General features: G+C 44.0%; 1 protein-coding gene across 3 annotated transcripts in view; it reads left to right on the forward strand.

Moving 5' to 3' along the window:
• The first annotated feature begins 160 nt into the window (after positions 1 to 160).
• The window catches only part of DENND3 (DENN domain containing 3), a 49,045-nt gene continuing 26,776 nt past the window's right edge, over positions 161 to 22,429 (forward strand). The window contains exons 1-10 of one of the 3 annotated variants that reach the window (XM_082235489.1): positions 161 to 319; positions 1,623 to 1,811; positions 7,887 to 8,166; positions 9,661 to 9,776; positions 11,165 to 11,304; positions 12,105 to 12,216; positions 14,961 to 15,080; positions 16,794 to 17,012; positions 19,976 to 20,097; positions 21,180 to 21,335. In XM_082235489.1, coding sequence (XP_082091615.1) covers positions 1,728 to 1,811; positions 7,887 to 8,166; positions 9,661 to 9,776; positions 11,165 to 11,304; positions 12,105 to 12,216; positions 14,961 to 15,080; positions 16,794 to 17,012; positions 19,976 to 20,097; positions 21,180 to 21,335 — 1,349 coding nt within the window. In that variant the 5' untranslated portion in view covers positions 161 to 319; positions 1,623 to 1,727. Of the gene's footprint in view, positions 320 to 1,194; positions 1,414 to 1,438; positions 1,812 to 7,886; positions 8,167 to 9,660; positions 9,777 to 11,164; positions 11,305 to 12,104; positions 12,217 to 14,960; positions 15,081 to 16,793; positions 17,013 to 19,975; positions 20,098 to 21,179; positions 21,336 to 22,429 lie in introns of those variants that run through there. The other 2 variants (XM_082235488.1, XM_082235487.1) reach the window with 2 other exon arrangements.

The following is a 22,429-nucleotide window of genomic DNA, read 5'->3' on the forward strand; positions in this document are numbered from 1 at the left end:
CCATTTTGGGGGTGCCTTTTTTGCCTCCCATCTTTTTGGGGGTGTCTTTTTCTTTCCCCATTTTGGTTTTTTTTGGCCTTCTCCATTTTGGGGGTGCCTTTTTTGCCTCCCACTTTTTGGGGGTGTCTTTTTCTTTCCCCATTTTGGTTTTTTTTGGCCTTCCCCGTTTTGGGGGTGTATTTTCTGCCTCCCTCTTTTTTGGGGGTGTGTGTCTTTTTGCTTCCCCCTTTTTGGGGGGTGAGGGTCTTTTTTGCCTTCCCCCTTTTTTGAGGGGGGGCAGGAGCTCTCTAAACCGTTAAGGAAATATTGGGGAGAGAAGGTGTGTTTCCCCCCATTTTCAAAACCATCAGGGCATCTGCTTTTGCTTTCTTGTCTTCATTTGGGGGGTGGGGGTGTGCAATAATGATAATAATAAAAAAAATTATTTATACCCCGCCCTCCCCAGCCAAGGCCGGGCTCAGGGCGGCTAACAACCAATAATAAAAACAAGTTGAATGAATACAACTTAAAAACAAGATTAAAATAAAACCGCTGGCCCATTTGCAAAGCTAAGTGAGGTCCTGTAGGGTTTCAAATTGGATGTTGGGGGGGGGGCGGGGTGACGCGACAATATGTTGAGATTCCTGTATTGCAGGGGGTTGGACTAAATGACTTTGGGGGTCCCTTCCAACTCTCCTAGAGTCTATGATCCTGTGATTCAAAGCCTCTGCCGATGGGCAGATGGATGTCAGGAGAGACAAGAGAGGACTGCTTCCCCCCTCCCCACATTATTTTGCGGGTGTTTGGGAGCCGAGCTTGAAGTTAGGGCTATATGCCACCCCCAGTTTCCCAACGAAACCCCCTTCATTGGGGTGTTGTTCATTGGGCCTTCTCGGTGGTGCCACCCGCCCTGTGGAACGCTTTCCCACCAGATGTCAAAGAGAAAAACAACTACCAAACTCTTAGAAGACATCTGAAGGCAGCCCTGTTTAGGGAAGCTTTTAATGTTTAATAGGTTATTTCGTATTTTAGTGTTTGGTTGGAGTGGCTGGGGAAACCCAGCCAGATGGGCGGGGTATAAATAAAAAATTATTATTATTATTATTATTATTATTATTATTATTATTATTATTATTATATTGTTTGAATGCGGTGAGCTGGCCAACAAATTCTCCCTCCCCCAATTTTGGGGTCGGGTGAAGAAATCGGGACTAGGGAGCCCCCCCATCTCACCCCCCTTTGCTGTCAATTTTGAGATTAAAAAAGAAAGTGAAAAAATGCACCCAAAATAAGTGAAGAGACAGGCAACCCCTTCCTTTCCCTTCCATCCCAGGGCGAGGAGAGACTGAAGGCTCCTTTTATTCCTTATTTTGGGACCAACCCCCCCCCCCCAGTTTCGTTGCAAAGGGTGCTTGGAAACAGAAGTGCCATGGGGTGAGATTTGCTACTCCTTGCAGGTGTCAACTTTCCTTTTGATCCCTTTCCCTGTTGGTTTTTAACTTTTTATCCAGCCCTCTGAGTGAGGAGAGTTTTCGGAGGCTCCTCCCATAGCGGATGACACAGACCTCGTTTGTTTCTTTCCTTCTCGGAAGCCAGGAGGCTGCTGTCTTCACCTCCATTCTCCTCTTCCCTTCTTCCTACAGGGCTGGAGGAACTGAACTTGGCTGCCCGGGGTCTGTGAGCTGCGTCTGGAAGGGGCAGGAAGCAGCCCGGGTTCCTCGGCTTCTTGTGGGCTCCGCGCCCTTGCTATGGAAGATGTGCTCCCTTCTTCAGTGCTGGAGATCTGCGTGTTGGTCGGCGTCCCTAGAGAAAGGGAGAAGGAAATGTACCAGGTAAAAAAGGGAAAAGGGACTAAGCTGCTACGCTTTCGCAGGGTTGGTGACTGCAGGAGAAAGGTGGAACAAATCGCTTGCTATGCACCCTTGAGATCCGTTTAAATCAGCGCGGCTGCTTTTCTGTGCTATGTAACTGTGCAAAGCTGTTAGCGTGTTCCTGATGCGCTGACAAACTGGTAAATCCACCCTGAGGCTGAGAAGGAAAAAACAACGACAACACAGCTTCTGTCCCACAGATCCCCTTGTAAATACATAATAGATCGCAGGAGTTTAAGATTATCTCGCCTGTCTCACTAATTTGTCAACTTCCTTCTTTGGCCTTTATTTACATGTTAGGAGCTTGGGGGCAGGGGAAGACTTTTTAAAAAAACGTTTTATTTCCTTTTACAAGGTGAGTGTGTGGTTTCTGCAGATTAAAAAAGAAGAAAAAGAAACGACCGCCGCCACTTCCTAAGAGTTGAGATGTTGTGAAATGGAGATGTGCCACTTTGCTTTAAAGTGGGCATGTCACCAGCCTGTGACGTTTCGTTAGCATGCTGCAACACTTAAGTCTTAATCACCAAGCCCTTATGGTTTCCAGAGGGTTAGCTGTGTTGCTTGCTTGCAGGGAAAACACACACCAAGAGTCTTGTGGGGCTTTAAAGACCAATAAGCTTATTTTTCTTATATACAGTAGTACCTCGGGTTACATATGCTTCAGGTTACATACGCTTCAGGTTACAGACTCTGCTAACCCAGAAATAGTGCTTCAGGTTAAGAACTTTGCTTCAGGATGAGAACAGAAGTTGTGCTTTAGGGCTCAGCGGCAGCAGGAGGTCCCATTAGCTAAAGTGGTGCTTCAGGTTAAGAACAGTTTCAGGTTAAGAACAGACCTCCGGAACGAATTAAGTACTTAACACGAGGTACCACTATATATATATATATATATATATATATGCAGGTTTTGGTGTCTTCGGGTGTCTTCCCGTGTAAGAGTCGGGGTGTCTGTGCGACGTTTCGACGAGGTCTCACTCGTCATCTTCAGGCTGGTGCTTTCGGCTTCTTGTTACTGGAACAGAGCAGAATCTGGTGTTTGAGTTCCTATAAATACTGTTGAGGGGTGTGGTGTATAGCCTCCAACGTTCTGGGCAAAGAGGAAGTTCCTAGATTAGTGTGCCTTTTCTTCTTTTGTTCCTTAATTACTTGAGGGATATCTTGGGTGATTTCATGAGTGATATTCAGAATATCACTGGGTGGGTCATTAAGTGTAGATTAGTTGCTAAAGCTTTCGTGTCTTGACCTCTTGAGCTTGTGAAGAGTTTTTCTGAATATCACTCATGAAATCACCCAAGATATCCCTCAAGTAATTAAGGAACAAAAGAAGAAAAGGCACACTAATCTAGGAACTTCCTCTTTGCCCAGAACGTTGGAGGCTATACACCACACCCCTCAACAGTATTTATAGGAACTCAAACACCAGATTCTGCTCTGTTCCAGTAACAAGAAGCCGAAAGCACCAGCCTGAAGATGACGAGTGAGACCTCGTCGAAACGTCGCCCAGACACCCCGACTCTTACACGGGAAGACACCCGAAGACACCAAAACCTGCATTCCTGTACCCGTGAAAATCTACGAAAGCATATATATATATATATATATATATATATATATATATATGTGTGTGTGTGTGTGTGTGTGTATAATTTTATTAGTTTTTTAACATCTCATTTTCAACAGTAATTAAACATACTTTTACATCTTATACAATTTTTTTTACTTCCATCAATTGCCTCTGAAAATTTTCCAATCTAATCACTCAATATACATTTCTTACTTTCACTATTACATTTAAATCTCATAACTAATATCTCTATTCTTTTTCTACTTTGCAATGTTTCATATATTTCTCCTTACAAAACTTCTTGTAGTTCTACTAGTGTAATTTGTTGATTACAGTTGCTCTTCAAATAGTTTGTATATTTTTTCCAATCTTCTGTGATTCTCTGGTCCCGCAGGTTTCGAATCCTTCCTGTCATTTTATCTAATTCTGCGTAGTCGATTAATTTTGTCTGCCATTCTTCTTTCGTCCAATAAGCTTATTTTTCATAAGCTTTTGTAGACTTATTTACTTCATCAGATGTATCCTCTCTCCAAATTGCCTAATATGTTACTGTTTTCTTTTCTGATGAGGGCTATTTAAGCAGATAAGCTCGTTTGTTGAACAACTATCTTCCATCTGAATTGGTTACAGGTTGTTCTAAAAGTGGATCCACAGCTCCTTTGTTGGTGGGGAGAGTTTGTGTCAGGAATGGCAACGGCTGTTTGGCATTGTGATGATTGTGTGGTCTCTAAAGTAGGGTTAAATAAAATAAATTAAAAATAAATGTCCAGTAGCACCTTAGAGACCAACTAGGTTTGTTCTAGGGACGTGGAAGGCACTGTGGTGTAAACCACTGAGCCTTGGGCTTGCCGATCGGAAGGTCGGCAGTTCGAATCCCTGCGATGGGGTGAGCTCCCATTGTTCGGTCCCAGCTCCTGCCAACCTAGCAGTTCGAAAGCACGTCAAAGTGCAAGTAGATAAATAGGTACCGCTCCGGCGGGAAGGTAAACGGCGTTTCCATGTGCTGCTCTGGTTCGCCAGAAGCGGTTTAGTTATGCTGGCCACATGACCCGGAAGCTGTATGCCGGCTCTCTCGGCCAGTAAAGCAAGACGAGCGCTGCAACCCCAGAGTCGGCCACGACTGGACCTAATGGTCAGGGGTCCCTTTACCTGTTAAGTTTGTTCTGGGTATAGCTTATACCCAGAACAAACTTAGTTGGTCTCTAAGGTGCTTTATATTTATTTTGACTGCATCAGACCAACATGGCTACCTACCTGAATCTAAAGTAGGGTGTCACTCATATGACCAGGGTGTCAAACTGATTTATTATCCGCTGAAAACGACAATATGATTTTCATAAGTACTCTTTTGGTTCCCAACTCCCCGTTCCCGAGCACCACCACTGCTTGCATGCTTAGGCAGTTATATGGAACATCCTTGCTATTTAAATCTTTCTTTTTTCATTGACTGTAAGCTACCCCCATTGTCAGCTGTTCATCTCATGGCTAGACTGGGAAAGGGGAAAAGCTGATTGGTAGGTCTGCCCCCTTACACCAGGGAAGGGCATTGCTTCCTGATCCTGAAGGCAGTTTAATAATTTGCCTAGAGCAGGGGTAACCCATGTGGTTCTCACCATCTCTGGCTGGGGCTGATGAGAGTTGGAGTTCAGCCACGTTTGTGGGGGGCACCATCTGACATAGAATATGATGGAGTGGTGTGGGCACTTCCTATAGAAGACTTCTTCCTATGAGTCAGTTTCAGCAGAATGAACTGAACTGGTTGCAAAATAGCATGCTTAGTTTGTTTCGCCACCAACATCCTACGAACTGACTTCGGTCGAATGAACTAGATGAAGATCAACGTGCTTAGTTGGTTTTATTTGGTTTTGTTGGTTGATAATGGTCATTCTTTGCAGAAAACTGAAAAGAAAAATGTATTGAAGTAAGATAGATTTAAGGGTGTCGCAAGTTCCTGAGAAACCGGCATAGAAACTGTTTTAGCTTAGGTTTTCTTGACTTTGCTTCCAATATTGTTAACTACTAGACCAGGCATAGGCAAACTCGGCCTTCCAGATGTTTTGGTGCTACAGTTTCCATCATCCCTGACCACTGGTCCTGTTAGCTAGGGATGATGGGAGTTGTAGTCCCAAAACTGCTGGAGGACTGAGTTTGCCTATGCCTGGTTAATAGTCTTAACTGTTTGAGACTTGGGACCCATCTTTTAACCTAGATGCACACTTGGGGACCCATTTCTTAATTAATTCATTTTACCGTCTATTTCTTTGCCATGACTCAGTTACCTTTGAGCATGCAAGTTTCATTTAGCTGTCACTATTAGCCGTTGATGAAGCTGTTCTCCACAAACTTATCTAATACTCTTTTTCAAAGCCAGTAGACAACATTGCATCTTGTGGAAGTAAATGCCATAAATTAATTGTTTCAAAGCAAATTAATTAATTTATTCAAAAGGCGTATTCTTTGTTTCCAAGAGCAACTGTGATGGTGAGAACAACTTGTAAGATGCCGTTTGGACTGCAGGTGTTTTTGTAAAAATGCAAGTGTACTTTGAACAAGCAACTTAATAAAAAGATTTTTGATTACCCCAGGACATCACTTCGTGAGCAGACCATAGCCTCAGAAACTTTGGGGGGAAATGAACTGTGTATTAAATGCCCTGCATAGCAGCAGACCCGCATTGCTTGATCAGTGTATTGACACAAACATTTTAGTTTGTATATGTCCCACAAATAACCCAGAGATGCATTTTAGATAAAAGGGCACATTCTACTCATGTAAAAACACGCTGATTCCCGGACCGTCCGCAGGCTGGATTTAGGAGGCGATTGGGCCGGATCTGGCCCCCAGGCCTTACTTTGCCTTTTGTTGTTGTTTAGTCGTTTAGTTGTGTCCGACTCTTCGTGACCCCATGGACCAGAGCATGCCAGGCACTCCTGTCTTCCACTGCCTCCCGCAGTTTGGTCAGACTCATGCTGGCAGCTTCGAGAACACTGTCCAACCACCTCGTCCTCTGTCGTCCCCTTCTCCTTGTGCCCTCAATCTCTCCCAACATCAGGGTCTTTCCCAGGGAGTCTTCTCTTCTCATGAGATGGCCAAAGTATTGGAGCCTCAGCTTCAGGATCTGTCCTTCCAGTGAGCACTCAGGGCTGATTTCCTTCAGAATGGAGAGGTTTGATCTTCTTGCAGTCCATGGGACTCTCAAGAGTCTCCTCCAGCACCAGAATTCAAAAGCATCCATTCTTCGGTGATCAGCCTTGCTTTAAAGCCTCAAATGACTCAGGTTCCAACCATCTGAAGGATCGTCTCCTTCCTTACTGATCCCCGTGGGTGTTAAGATTAGCACAGGAATCCCTCTTGGTTGTTCTATCACTTTTGAAAGCGTGGGCTGCTGGTGGCCTGGGCAAGGACATTCTCTCTGAAGCGGGAGGCACTGTGATCTAAACCACTGAGCCTCTTGGGCTTGCTGATCGGAAGGTCAGTGGTTCGAATCCCCGTGACAGGGTGAGTGCCCGTTGCTCTGTCCCAGCTCCTGCCAACCTATCAGTTGCGCACACCAGCACAAGTAGATAAATAGATACCACTGTGACGGGTAGGTAAACAGCGTTTCCTTGTGCTCTGGCTTCTGTCATGGTGTTCTGTTGCGCCAGAAGCAGTTTAGTCATGCTGGCTACATGACCTGGAAAGCTGTCTGTGGACAAACACCGGCTCCCTCGGTCTGAAGCGAGATGAGTACTGCAACCCCGTAGTCACCTTTGCCTGGACCTAACCGTCCAGGGTTCCTTTACCGTTTACCTTTACCTATTCTCTGCGACAGCCACAAAGCTGTGGAGTTCTCTCCCCATAGAGGTGTGTTTGGCATCTTCATTGAATGCTAAAGACATGTATCTCTTTACCTTTGCTTTTTGACACCCGGGGTGACTAGTTTTAGGGCCCACCATATTTTTGTGATGGTAAATTGCTTTGAACTCTTTGAACTGCTTTTAACATTGCAATTTAATTGCTGTAACCTGCCCCGGGATCTTAGGTTGAAAGGTAGGTAACTAATTGAAATAATAACGTTGCTAGTATTTCAGTTAATGTGTATTATTAATTCTTGAAGAAAGAACTGACAGTGGAAAAATACCCAATGGACTTTTGCACCTAGTTAAATGCTCTTGGCTTTGATTTTGAACTAGCAGACTTAGAGTTTGTTTACTTGGAAGTACAATTCGACAGGTACAGTAGAATTTAGTATCGGATATGTGTGCAGAGAGCACCACGTACAAAATGAAGGTAATAGATAAGAGGATGAAGACTGAAGAAGTAATTATTGCCAAATAATATTAGTAACATTCTTTTAAAAATATTGTTTCAGCTGGGGTGGATTGTTTCATAACAAAAATAAATTGCTGCTAAGTAGTAACAGAAGTAAATTTCTATATGTGAACCATCATTTGGGGACAAAATAAGAATTGTTATTATTTTATTGTTTTTAGGTTGCTCAAAGACATGACATAAGAAGCGCCCCTCCCTTTGAACCAGAAGTACTTTCTGTTTTTGTACCTCCGTTCATCAGCAAGGAGGAGTTGCAAACCACAAATATAAATAGGAATGCATTCAATAAAGGGAAACGGCGTTCCTTTCGGAAAAAGAAAGAGAAATCCAAGATTGACACTGCAAAAGCTCTGAATGGAGCCCATAAAATTCCTGAGACTGAAGACATTACCATCCCTATAGACATTGACCTTAACGGATTGCCACAGCTTTGCTTTCCAGGTAATGTGAGCCCCTGTCATTTTAATAATCAGTTTCATGTCTGTTAACGGATAGGATCAATATTGATGCATAAAAGCAGGGGACTTGTAGTGCTTCTGGAAAAGTGGGAATCATTTTATTGATGATAGATAGATACAGTACTTTTTTTCTTTAAAAAATGTTTGGGGGTACTCTCATTTTCACTCAAGAGAATCACCATTTTATCGGGAAAAATAAATTCAATAAATGGACAAAAGTACAAAGATTCACAAGAGGGACGCGGGTGGCGCTGTGGGTTAAACCACAGAGCCTAGGACTAGCCGATCAGAAGGTGGGCAGTTTGAATCCCCACAACGGGGTGAACTCCCATTGCTCGGTCCCTGATCCTGCCAACCTAGCAGTCTGAAAGCAGGTCAGAGTGAAAGTAGATAAATAGGTACCACTCCAGCGGGAAGGTAAACATTGTTTCCGTGTGCTATTCTGGTTCGCCAGAAGCGGCTTTGTCATGCTGGCCCCATGACCCGGAAGCTGTACACCGGCTCCCTTGGCCAATAAAGCAAGATGAGCGCCGCAACCCCAGAGTTGGTCACGACTGGACCTAATGGTCAGGGGTCCCTTTACCTTCACCTTTAGAAAGATTCACAAAATGTTTAGGGGTATGCATCCCCCTGTGTCCCCCCCAGAAAGAAAGCACTGGATAGAGAGATAGAGAAATAGAGAGATGATAGCTATAGATGATAGATAGATCATGCATTAGAATCTAATGGTGGGTTACATGATTACCTAACCAATGATTCCTATTCTGATTCTGGGCTACTGTGTATAACTCTCATCCCCATGCAGATAGTATAAGCTGTATCTCGGCTACAAGAGAAAAATATGCCATACTGAGAAAATCTTAAGAGCAAAAACACTGCCATTCTGGGTGGTATCTAAAGAGGCTAAATTAATTTGATTGATTAAGGCTGTGATCCTTTGGTCCCCGGGGGGAGGGTGTTCCAAGGGGCCGTGGCAGAGAGAGAGAGAGAGAGAGAGAGAGAGAGAGATAGGTGAGTCCTTCCGAGGCTGCTCCCTGGCAATGTGGCAATCTTTATGACCTCTGCCAGTGGTCTGTGCAGATGTTGAACATCTGTGCCGGGTGAAGATCACAGGAAGCCATGGATCCAAAGGATCTGTGTCCTTTCTTTCCCCCCAGCTTGGGAAAACAAACAACACCGCCTGAACTGTCTCGTGTATTCTTGGAAGCAATGTTGGCTTTGCATTTTAAAATACAAACTGTTTGGATTGCTCTGCCCAGGAAGTTGATTCCTAATTTCACTCCTGGAACCAATTTTCAGGGTCTGCAAATATGTGCACTGTAGTTGTTGTTGTTGTTGTTGTTGTTTTTGTTGTTGTTGTTGTTATGTATTAAATCTATATACTGCCCTTCATCTGAAGATGGCAATTCGTAACTGTGTTCACTACTGCTAACTTTTATTGGTGCTGTGCCTTACAATATGTTCATCTCATTTGCAGGAGGATTTAATATAGCGTTGGAATCCACAGAAGACCGCATCCATTTCCTTGTTTTCACCGACGTCTGTGGTAACAGAACGTATGGTGTTGTCGCACAGTATTACCGGCCTATGCAAGTAGGTTGTTTACCCTGCTCCTGTGCTCCTAATCTGACAAGCCCAAATGCTGAGCTGATCATTTGCAAATGCTGACCATTCTTAAAATTAGTCATCTAGTGTCTGTATCTTTAGCTACTGCTAAGTTCTTACAGTTCAGGGCATAGATCTCTGAAGAAGCAAGACCCAGCAGAGTTCTTGATTGTGAGTTCTAGTCACAGATATATCTAGGGCGAATGCTTTTGACTTTGTCAACTCAGGTGACTTGTTATTAACACGTGACCATAAACCTGTAGGGTGGCTTTTGTAAGCAGAACATGGGAATTCCCCAAAGAATATAACACCGCATAACACTGGCCCTGAAAGACCTGCGTTGGCTCCCAGTACATTTCTGAACACAATTCAAAGTGTTGGTGCTGACCTTTAAAGCCCTAAACAGCCTCGGCCCAGTATACCTGAAGGAGCATCTCCTCCCCCTTTGTTCAGCCCTGACACTGAGGTCAAGCTCTGAGGGCCTTCTGGTGGTTCCCTCACTGCAAGAAGTGAAGTTACAGGGAACCAGTCAGAGGGCCTTCTCGGTGGTGGCGCCCGCCCTGTGGAATGCCCTCCCACCAGATGTCAAGGAAATATACAACAATCTGACTTTTAGAAGACATCTGAAGGCAGCCCTGTTTAAGGAAGTTTTTAATGTTTGATATTTATTGCTAATAATAATAATAATAATATATTGTTGGGAGCCACCCAGAGTGGCTGGGGAAACCCAACCATATGGGCAGGGTATAAATAATAAATTATTATTATTGTTGTTGTTGTTAACCAGATGGGCAGGGTATAAATAATAAATTGTTGTTGTTGTTGTTGTTGTTATTCTTATTGTAGAATTAGAATGGGTCTTGAGTGCCTAATATGTACTACAAAATGAGCGGTTCTTAAAGTCAACATTATGTCCTTTATTTTGTAAATGTGCTACTTGGTTTTCCAAAACTGAGTTTTTTTGACAAGTGCCTAAGGTAACACAAGGGACGCGGGTGGCGCTGTGAGCTAAAGCCTCAGCGCCTAGGGCTTGCCGATCGAAAGGTCGGCGGTTCGAATCCCCGCGGCGGGGTGCGCTCCCGCTGCTCGGTCCCAGCGCCTGCCAACCTAGCAGTTCGAAAGCACCCCCGGGGGCAAGTAGATAAATAGGTACCGCTTACCAGCGGGAAGGTAAACGGCGTTCCGTGTGCGGCTCTGGCTCGCCAGAGCAGCGTTGTCACGCTGGCCACGTGACCCGGAAGTGTCTCCGGACAGCGCTGGCCCCCGGCCAATAGATGTGAGATGGGCGCACAAACCCCAGAGTCTGTCAAGACTGGCCCGTTCGGGCAGGGGTACCTTTACCTTTACCTTTAAGGTAACACACAGTTTTCTTGCAGGATGCCCACATCTTCTATAATGGACAAGCTTCTTGGGAAACGGCAAAGAGCTCCAGATCTGCTTCATATTTTGTGCCATTTGCCGTGTGCATCATATCTAGGTATCCCTACTTCAATGCCCTCAAAGACTGTCTGTCCTGGTAAGGATTATGATCTAAGCTACTTCAATGGCAGTAACTTGCACCATGGCTGTGATTTTATTTGTTACAGAAGCTGTCAAAATATTCTATATCACAGTAAGAGAGCTTTTAGTGACCAATTACAACTGTTGGGAGGCAAAGGAAGCCAAATTAAGGCAGCAGATTCACCTATTTGTAGGCAGCGCTGCAGCATTTTGCTTGAACGGTCTCTGTCTTCACAGTCAGTGTGGAACAGGAAACGATTTATTTTAAAACTGTCCTTCCAAGTAGGTTTGCAGATTGGAAGGAAAGTATGCCCCAACAGGCAGTGCTATAATTAATCAGTGTCCTTGTAGGTGGAAATTAATTGGGTTCCCTGTGTTCAGAACGGCACTTAAAATGTATTTCTTTCAACGGTTATTCAGAGGTTAGTGATGGTTGTAAGCATGGATTTAGTCTGTTGCAGTTACGTATATTGTGATGCATTTTGATTTATTTAACAAAATTTATATACCGCTTACTCAAGCTAAAGACAAACTAAAATATTCATCAAAAACTTATGAAAGCAAGGCACGTATTTAGATACATTTTAAAAATATATATCTAAACACATATTTTTAAAATATATCTAAGTATATTTTGTTGGAGCAAAGCAGTTTTTAGCAGGCACCAAAAACAACACAAAGAAGGACTGCAGTAAGTTGGTGGATATATACTGTACAGAAGAAAACATACTTTGAAGGAATGAGAATTTTACTAAAAGTAATTTTGCCTTCTACTGACATATGCTTCACTTCTATTTGCTTTTTTTATTATTTCAGCTTATTGGCACAATTGAAGTCTTACAAGGATTTAGATGTTGATAACTATATAAAAGAATTCGCCGCCAGACTGTGTTTAATCCCCACTCCTCCTCCAGGACCTTTGCACTTGGTAATTCTGCAAGATACTACATTTTATTCTGCTGTATATTAGCTTCCTTAGTGTTTCCTGGAAATGAAGGAACTTAAAATAACCCTGTTTTGAAGAACTTGGTTCATGACTGGTGCTCAGAAGAGCAAAGGCTCATGGCCACTTTCCCTTCCTCTCTTATTTTTCCCTAGGCCAGCATGGTGTAGTGGTTATGAGCGGTGGACTCGTAATCTGGTGAACCGGGTTCGCTTCCCCGCTCCTCCACATGCAGCTGCTGGGTGACCTTGGGCTAGTCACACTTCTTTGAAGTCTCTCAGCCCCACTCACCTCACAGAGTGTTTGTTGTGGGGGAGGAAGGGAAAGGAGAATGTTAGCCGCTATGAGACTCCTTCAGGTAGTGATAAAGCAGGATATCAAATCCAAACTCTTCTTCTTCTCCTCCATTCTTCATTTTCCCCTCCAGACCAAACTTACCCTTCAATTTGTTGTCTACAGTGGTACCTTGGTTCTCAAACTTAATCCGTTCCGGAAGTCTGTTCCAAAACCAAAGCGTTTCTAAACCAAGGCATGCTTTCCCATAGAAAGTAATGCAAAACGGATTAATCCGTTCCAGACTTTTAAAAACAACCCCTAAAACAGCAGTTTAACATGAATTTTACTATCTAACGAGACCATTGATCCATAAAATGAAAGCAGTAAACAATGTACTGCAGTCATACAATCATTCAATCAGTCAGTAGCTGAACTGGGTTACGCACAGTCACAAAAACAAAACGAAAAAGAGCCGCAGAAGCAAAAATTCAAAATAAATAATAAAAACAGACAGACTAAAAACGGAAGTGTGGCACTCAAATTGGAAGCGTAACAGTCAAAACAGAGCATGTTTGATTTCCAGAAAAAGTCTGCAAACCGGAACATTACTCTAGACTCAGGTAAGTAGCCGTGTTGGTCTGACGCAGTCAAAATATGTATAAAAAACAAAAAAAAATATGCAGGCCTAGGGAAAAATTAAGAGAGGAAGGGAAAGTGGCTTACAGCAATTTTAAAAACACACTTTCGGAATCAGTTAAAACAGATTACAGAATGAAGGGGGGAGGGCGTGTCCTAGAATGCATATCTCAGTTGTCAAAGAGAGGTGCACTTTCAGCGTATCAAGAAAACTACACGATGAAGGTGCCTTGACACCAGACAGCAGCAGGCCTGTGTCTGCAAATTCAGGTCACCCCTGCCATTCGCAATAATATAGGACAGTGGAGTTTCAGTGGAGAGACAATGGTTGGGAACATCTTGTCTCTGCATTCCCTCTCTCCCTCCCATGTTATTTTGACTGTAGGGGAGGGAGGGGTTGCAGGGGGGGAAATGGGTGTGTGTGGGAGGGAATGCTTTAGCTCTCCCTATCTTCTGCTTTTCCTGCTGGAAATCGCCTTTCCTTCTTATTTACTGCTATTTGGCAGTAATCCATGTTTGAAGATTCAGGTTCTGTTCCTGTCCTACACATTTCTGCCTTGGGTGTTCCCTGTCTTTTAGGACCTCTATTTCTACTCTGCTTTTAGGACTGCAACGTTTTTCTGACCACGCTGGGATTTTTAGGTAGTGGCGCTGTGGGTTAAACCACAGAGCCTAGGGCTTGCCGATCAGAAGGTCGGCGGTTCGAATCCCAGCGATGGGGTGAGCTTCCGTTGCTCGGTCCCTGCTCCTGCCAACCTAGCAGTTCGAAAGGACGTCAAAGTGCAAGTAGATAAATAGGTACCACTCTGGCGGGAAGGTAAATGGTGTTTCTGTGCGCTGCTCTGGTTCGGCCACATGACCCAGAAGCTGTATGCCGGCTCCCTCAGCCAATAAAGCGAGATGAGCGCCGCAACCCCAGAGTCGGTCACGACTGGACCTAATGGTCAGGGGTCCCTTTACCTTTAAAGAGGAATAATGGAGGTTATCCTTATTTTGCAGGACATGACATAATCCATCGAAGAATGTGTGTTTCTGGGGGGTTTTTTTTGTTTCTAGTGCAGACTGTAGGAGTTCGCATTCAATCTTCATTCTCTCTCTTCGTCTAGACCCTGTCTAGGGTCTGGGTTGAGCCTTTGTCAATAGGTATCTGATCACAACAGTTTTCAGGGTTTATTCCAATATTTGGCAATCATGGGAATACAGAACAGTTCTGTAGTCTCCCCTAGGACCTTTAGTCTGTGTGAGAACTTGTCACCGAGTGATGCAATTTAATGTAAGTTTTCTGTTTGTGTTATAGTATCCGAGCCTGTACTGCAACTGCTCATGATTGTGCTTGAAATAATAATAATAAATAATAAATATAAGTTCTACAGGAGTTATTAACTAAATCTCATCTTACTTAACACCAGAATTTGCATTTGTTTTCACGGTTCATCCGCTCAGTAATGCAACTGTTATTTTCTCTTACTGCCCCCTCTCACATGAATTAACATTTCCTTGCTCAGAAAGGGATTAGACTAGACGGCTCATTATCACAGTAGATGTCAGATAAGTTTAATCTATTGTCAAATTCTGCGGTTGCTTTGTTTAGTCCCTTCCTGTAGATGAGCAAAAAAAATACAAAAGCTTGTTCATTTGGACAAAGAAATGTGCTATAATACTGCAGATCTGTGAATGTTCTGCATGCAAAAGCAGTCTTCTTGTTCCCGATTCTTAGGCCTGTTTTCACTGTTTTTGTTTGTAAAATATATTGTAGTTGCAGTTTGTGGTTATGGCACAAAAAATAGCTGACCACCCACCTCTGTTGTTCCTCCTAGATATTTAATACGAAGCCTCTCCAGGTAATATTCCCATCTCAGGAGGATCCTGACAGCCCACTTATCGATCTGGATCTACACCTTCCCTTCCTATGCTTCAAACCGGAACAGGTGTTACAGGTATAGCATGGCTGTCTTGTTTTAAGCAGGTGGAAACTGGATCCGTGTATAGTTTGTGGGAGTTGCACAGAATTACTTTGCGCTCCGAGGCCCCCAAGCCCTTCCCCTGAAAATAACTTCACACTGGCACGTAATTTTAGTTTAAGTTATTGGGCGAAATTTAGGCCACAACTTTATCGATTACAGCAGAGTGAGCGGTGTTGGCTTAGGCATTGGCAACAGACTATAACTGATTCCTGCCTCTCTGGCTGGAAGTCTGAAAGGGTAAACACCAAACGAGGGAGCAACATTGGTGAAGACCAACGTAGCTCACCCCAGGGTTCCTGTGGTCCTGGCATGGCCCTAGCCAGTGGCGTAGCGTGGGGGGTGCAGGGGGGGCCGGCCGCACCGGGCGCAACATCTGGGGGTTAGGGCTAGGGGGTGCAAATCCACAGGTTAGGGGGCGCAAATCCACGGGTTAGGGGGCGCAAATTACTTGCCTTGCCCCAGGTGCTGACAACCCACGCTACGCCACTGGCCCTAGCCCCTCAAGCAGACTTCGGATGAGAACCAGGACCCCCAGATTCCTTTACCAGAATACCCTTATTCATGGAGGGGCAGGTGAAGGCCGCACCTCCCCTCCCACACACTTCAATAAGCCAATGCCTCACCGCCAAACCTTACAAAGTTGTGACGATTGCTAAGGGGGTAGGCGAAAACCAAGTGGCTACATCCAATCTGCCAAATGGAAAAATTCCTACCCAGCTCTTGCTCCAAAACAGGCGACCCAATCCAAAGCAAGGCCAAAGCAGCAGCACATAAAATTAGGAAGGGAGGGCAGGTGTTCAGCAGCGTGAATGCAAGTAACCCCAGTTACGCCACACTGCCGCTTTTATAGGCCCCAGGAATCGTGCCAACTGCTCTGATTGGCCCAAACAGCCTGGCATGATCCCGGGGTCCAACGGTTAAGGCTTGGGCCACTCCCGGCAACAACTCTCCCAGCGAGGGTGCCTTAGGGGCCCACGCGCAACCAGGACCCTCATTAAGGAGGATCCCATTTGTAAATAATTTCAGCCTAATGCCCTTGTTCTGAATGAGTGAAATGGGCCTCTGGCAGGAAGCATGCGAAAAGACATACCATACTTTTAACAACGGGAACACAGCGATCCCCATAACCAGGCAAAGTCTCGCCCGCCTTTCCATAGCGAGACCAGGGCTTTGATAGGGTCGCCGTAAATACTGAATGCTCATAGTGGCAGTGAGAGTAAGAAGTCAGAGGGATGTTGCCAGTTCAATTCTCCTTCCATCTTTCTGCTAGACGGGATGTAATAAGAGTTACTGAGATGAGGGCCTTCTTGGTAGTGGCACCCGCCCTGTGGAATGCCCTTCCACCAGATGTCAAAGAGAAAAACAACTACCAAACTTTTAGAAGACATCTGAAGGCAGCCCTGCCTAGGGAAGCTTTTAATGTTTAATAGGTTATTGTATTTTAGTGTTCTGTTGGAAGCCGCCCAGAGTGGCTGGGGAAACCCAGCCAGATGGGCGGGGTATAAATAATAATTTATTTATTTATTATTATTATTATTATTATTATTATTATTATTATTATTATTATTATTACTTTTATAAAGTATGCCAAGCACTTAAAATTTGTTAAATAAATGATAAGGTGCTGTTACGCTGAAGCTCTCCCTATATGGAATTTATGGTGTCCTGTTTTCCCTCCCTTTCCAGATCATAACCTGCATTTTAACAGAGCGGAAGATTGTTTTATTTTCCTCTGACTGGGCATTGCTGACCCTCATATCCGAGTGCTTCATGATGTACATCCACCCTATTCAGTGGCAGCACACTTTCGTACCCATTCTGTCTCGTCAGATGTTGGATTTCGTCATGGCTCCTACATCCTTCCTCATGGGATGCCACATTGATCATTTTGGAGAGGTTTGCAAGGTCTGCTGTGGGTCATTTCCAGTTCTGCTTCTCTGCTTCTCTCACCTATAAAATGCATTCAGAGGTAGAGGTAACTCCACATTTGTGCTGGAGTTGCGTTCTGGGTTACTGCCCACTTGCATGGGATCAGAAGCCCATTGAAAAAGCCTGTGAACCCCTTTTTCTACCTCCATTCCACCCTTTTATTGACGTTCCAGTAATGTCCTTATGACTTATCCAGGTCACTTCCAGGTATGTATTTACGGGACCGCCTCCCTGGTCTGCCCTGCAGAAGACCTTAAGGTCCATGAATAACCATAGTTTAGAGGTCCCGGGCCGTAAGGAAGTCAGACTATCCTCCACCAGGGCCAGGGCCTTCTCAGTGATGGCTCCGACCTGGTGGAATGCTCTGTCCCATGAGACTAGGGCCCTGCAGGATTTAACCTCCATCCGTCGGGCCTGTAAGACAGAGCTATTCCCCCTGGCTTTTAATCTGAATTCAGCCTGATCTTTTATTTCCCTTCTCTTCCCTCCTTCTCCCCTTCTATGAAGATCACCCACTCTGAGACCCCACAGCTAATTCTCCCCTGGCCTCCTCGCTGGCCCAAGTAGGACCAATTCAGCCAGCTAGCCCTGGGGATTATCTAATGCTTATCTAATACGAATTAAAAATGGAAAATGGTTTAGACGAACACATGGTATTATAGATAACTGGGCCCTTTTGAAGAGATTACGCATTTAATAATATTCGTCATGTATGTAGTGCACCCATTTAATCTGCTTCTTAGCTGTGCTGTAGCTGCAACCCCAGATAACCAACCGAGTGGCAACGGACGAACTTCTCTGCCGCTGCCCCAGCTCCTGAATTCTGGCTCTCGCTTGCACTGCTATTGCCATGATTGCTGTGTAAATCCCCTGACATTTCTCATAATTGCTGCCACCACCAGTGCAGTCTCAGGTCAGACCCTTTCGCAGGGGATTATAAATGCTGGTTCATCTTCCAGGGAACCCTGAGAGTTAGCTCATTTCCTGTTTTATAGGGTTGTGGCCGTGCTCTAAAGAATCGGCTCCCGTTGTCAGCCTTCACATCTGAAAGGACTCTTCAGTCTTTTCGGAATGGGAAGATTTGTGTAGGATATTTTTGCACGAGTCCAAGTGGCTCCCCAGCGAGGCTGAGATAGACTGGATGGAAACGCAGGAGGTTGCCTTGTTCTGAGTCAGACATTTGCTCCATCTAGTTCAGTGCTGTCTACACGGACTGGCAGTGGTTCTTTGGGGTTTCAAATGGGCGTCTCCCGTAGTTGCCGGACGTTGAACCAAGACTTTTTGCATGCAAAGTGTTCGCTCCACCACTGATCTCCTCCCCTCGGTTTAAACTGTGTTCTAATATTTTATCCACAGATAAGATCAATGCTTTTGTTCATAGATTATTGCTCTGTGACAGGGTGGATTTGATTTAAATCAAATCGATTTAAATCATGATTTAAATCACTTGTCAGTAAGACTTGATTTAACCCCCCCTTTTTTTTACAGAAAGACTCATTCTTGCAGGTATAATCTTAATATTTACAACCAGATGAAGGTTTCATTTTTGGAATAATAAATTTTCAGAGCAGTTTTTACAGTTATATCAAAAATTACTGATTTGGTTATACTATTAGAAATACATAGGCAGGTAATTATGAAATTATTGTGAGGTTTAATAAGTTAACTGTTTATATCTGGACAATTTTTCTGCTGTACTTTATTGGAAGGAGAAAAATAATCATTTCCTTAATAACAAATTATTTAACTAAAACATTAACATTATAGCATATATATTCATGTTTGTTAACTGATGTGGTTAAACATTAAAAAACAAACCGCTTAGACTGAGTTTTAGCACACATGAAAAACTTAAAACAAATCCTTATTTCCTGATGAATAGCCTTTGCAGTATAATGTAACTTAAATTGAAAACTATATTTAGAAAGATTTTTCCTCCAAAAGCATTTTATTTTAAAAATCCAATTTAAATTTTAAAAAATCCAATTTAAAAAAAATATTATTGATTTTTATCTACCCTGCTCTGTGACCAAAAATTTGAAACCTATGTATTTTTATTCATACGGGGGTGGATTCATCTACCTGGCTTTATTTGCAGAAGCCAGAGCATGCCAGCGCAGCAGGGCTTATTCCCTCCCCTTCCTTACCGTATTGCCCGCTAATTCATTCTGGGGGGTTGAGAAGAACCCCCAGAACAGTGTACAGAAGGAGGAAAGGGGAGAGCATCTCTTTGGCCAAGCAAAAATGATTGCACAAAACAATCTCCTAAGTGCTGCATTGAATTCCGCCCACGTTAAGTGAGATACATCGTGTCGTATTCAGCTAAGCATTGCTCAGGGTAGACCCACTGAGATTCACAAAATCAGGTTCATTAATTTCTTTTTTAAAAAAGATATTTATTAAATTTTCACAAATTATAAAATCAAACACAATACAAACGAACACACACAAAAACAAACAAATATAATTTCAAATCCTTATTCTCTTAAAACTTATTTCACCGACCTCCTCATACCTCCCCTTTCTGCATTCCAATTTCAAATATTTAGTTCAGCAATTCCTCACCCTTAATTTAATCTAATTGTAATCCTTTCTTTTCTTTTAACCTAATCTTTACAGCTGTAATCCGCTTACTTCTATAGCCGCAACATTTTAACACTCATTAATTTTACAATGTCTCTTAAGATAGATCTTAAATTTCTTCCAATCTTCTTCCGCCGTCTCTTTTCCCGATCGCAGATTCTGCCAGTCATTTCAGCCACAGGTTCATTAATTTCAATAGTTCTACTTTTGAGTGAAACTTAATTTTAATTGCATCTTACGGGTGGTATTCAGTTATTCCATTGTTAATAGTGTTAATAGTGTCATTTTGCATTACTTCTTCCTGCTTAATCCATATTGTTTTAAATGATGAACCTGTCTGTCTCTCAAATAAAAAGGAAGCCGACGACTTAATTCTAATTAACATCGACAATGGCGATATCGCGCAATCCCAGTCATCGGAAGAGGAGACTGAAATTCCAGATATCCCACTGGAGGCGGCAAAAATCTTCATAGCAAGGTAGAAATAAATGCTAAGGATGAAAAAATGAAATTGTTTGGCAAAGACACACAGTGCGATTTTTGTGCACCTGCTCATTCTCCTGTTGGCGAAGGGGTGTGAGGTAGTGAGTTGCGCGGGGGCTGAACTTATCTTCATCCAGTGCGATTAGAAAGATGGATTCCTTCAGTGGATTGAGGGACCTGGGGTGGGGGGCAACAGGGTGCCTGAATGGGGGGAAGTGGTGTGTGTTAATTAAGTTATGCCATTCACCCAAATACACGCACAGAGATTGTTGATGGGTTTTCTGAAATAAACACCCAAAAACTTTGAACTGCAAAATTCTGATAATGGCGCATGATCCAGTAAGATAAAGAGTTTGTCTTCTAGGTAAAGGTAAAGGGACCCCTGACCATTAGGTCCAGTCGTGACCAACTCTGGGGTTGCGGCGCTCATCTCGCTTTATTGGCCAAGGGAGCCGGCGTACAGCTTGCGGGTCATGTGGCAAGCATGACTAAGCCGCTTCTGGCAAAACCAGAGCAGCGTATGGAAATGCTGTGTACCTTCCCGCCAGAGCGGTACCTATTTATCTACTTGCACTTTGACGTGCTTTCGAACGGCTAGGTTGGCAGGAGCAGGGACCGAGCAACGGGAGCTCATCCTGTTGTGGGGATTCGAACCGCCAACCTTCTGATCAGCAAGTCCTAGGCTGTGTGGTTTAGCCCACAGCGCCACCCGCGTCCCTTTGTCTTCTATAATACACCTAATCCCATTTTCTCTTGCGTACTGACACCTGACTGGTGAGCAAATTCCCCCACATATACTCCAATTCTCTCTTAAGTCTGATTGCTTGTCGAGACAGGCATAGCTTAAGGCCCTTGGTTTCAAAGGATGCCTTGAAGCCATTCCACTCTGCTTCTCCCTTTCCCCCATCCCTGGGGTTACCATTGGGGCTGGGTGAGTTTTTGACTCTTGAGAAAATGCCTGTCCTGGCATCCCGCCACATCTCTCTTGGATGGGGAGTGGAATCCTCAGACTCCCCCCACCCAGGGTGGATTTGATTTAAATTTTAGGGAGTTAACGTGTTCTTTTCCCCCCTGCAGGGTTGAAAATCTTCAGCTGCACTATGACCTGGAGCTCTCCCACCGTGCTTCCTGCACAGACCTTGGTGAAGTTCAACTGCGAAGGAGGATTTGGCAGCAGAGGCTCAATTCTGAAATTCAACAGATTACTCTGCAGTTAATAGTCAATATCTTTAGGTAGGTGCTGAAATAACCCTTGCACAGAGCATGATTCTGGAACTCAAAGCATTTGCACTTTCTCTCTCTCTCTCTCTGTCTCTGAGCATCTCCTGCTCCCTTCTGTACTAAAGCGAAGAGTCCCTCGATTCGGTGAAGGAATAAATGAGGCGTTGAATCTGAGGCTCAGTTATGGCAGTGTTTCTCCTGGGCATAGGGTTGGCTCCAGCAGTTGTCTTTCCACAAGGGCCAACATTGATGCCGAAATCCAACATCACCTGAGCTCTGCGAGTGCGGCTTTCTCCCGATTGAAGTGCAGAGTGCTTGAGGACCGGGACATTCGCAGGTAAACCGAAATGCTTGTTTACAAAGCTATTGTACTACCAAGCTTGCTGTACGCGGGTGAAACATGGACCACTTATAAACGGCAACTCCTGGAAAGATTCCATTTTGTCTCCGAAAAATCTTACACATCACTTGGGAAGACAGGCGAACTAAGGTCAGTGTACTGGAAGAAGCAAAGATCACCAGTGTTGAAGCAATGATTCTTCAACATCAACTTTGTTGGACTGGTCATGTTGTGCGGATGCCTGATGATTGTCTTCCAAAGCAACTACTCTATTCCCAACTTAAAAATGGAAACGTAATGCTGGCGGTCAACAAAAGAGGTTTAAAGACTGTCTCAAGGCAAATCTAAAAAATGTAGTATAAACACCAACAGTTGGGAAACACTTGTCTGCGAGCGCTCCAATTGGAGAACAGCCTTTACCAAAGGTGGACTTTGAAGACACTCGAACTCGGGATGCAAGGGAGAAACGTGCTAAGAGGAAGGCATGTGGCAAACCCTCACCATGATCAAATCCGGCCTGGAAACCAATGTCCCCACTCTGGAAAGACGTGTGGATCCAGAATTGGCCTCCACAGTCACTTATGGACTCATTGTTAAAACCGTGTTTAGGGAAGACAGTCTTACTAGGCTACAAGTGATCGCCAAAGAAGAAAGAAGATGGGTGGCTGTTGTGAGAGCAAGATGCTGGACTAAATGGGCTTCCATTCTGATGCGCCAGGGCTCCTTTTAACTTCATAGAGGTAAAGGTAAAGGGACCCCTGACCAT

This window comes from Podarcis vaucheri (assembly GCF_965113315.1).
Source record: "Podarcis vaucheri genome assembly, chromosome: 8".
NCBI lineage: Eukaryota > Metazoa > Chordata > Lepidosauria > Squamata > Lacertidae > Podarcis > Podarcis vaucheri.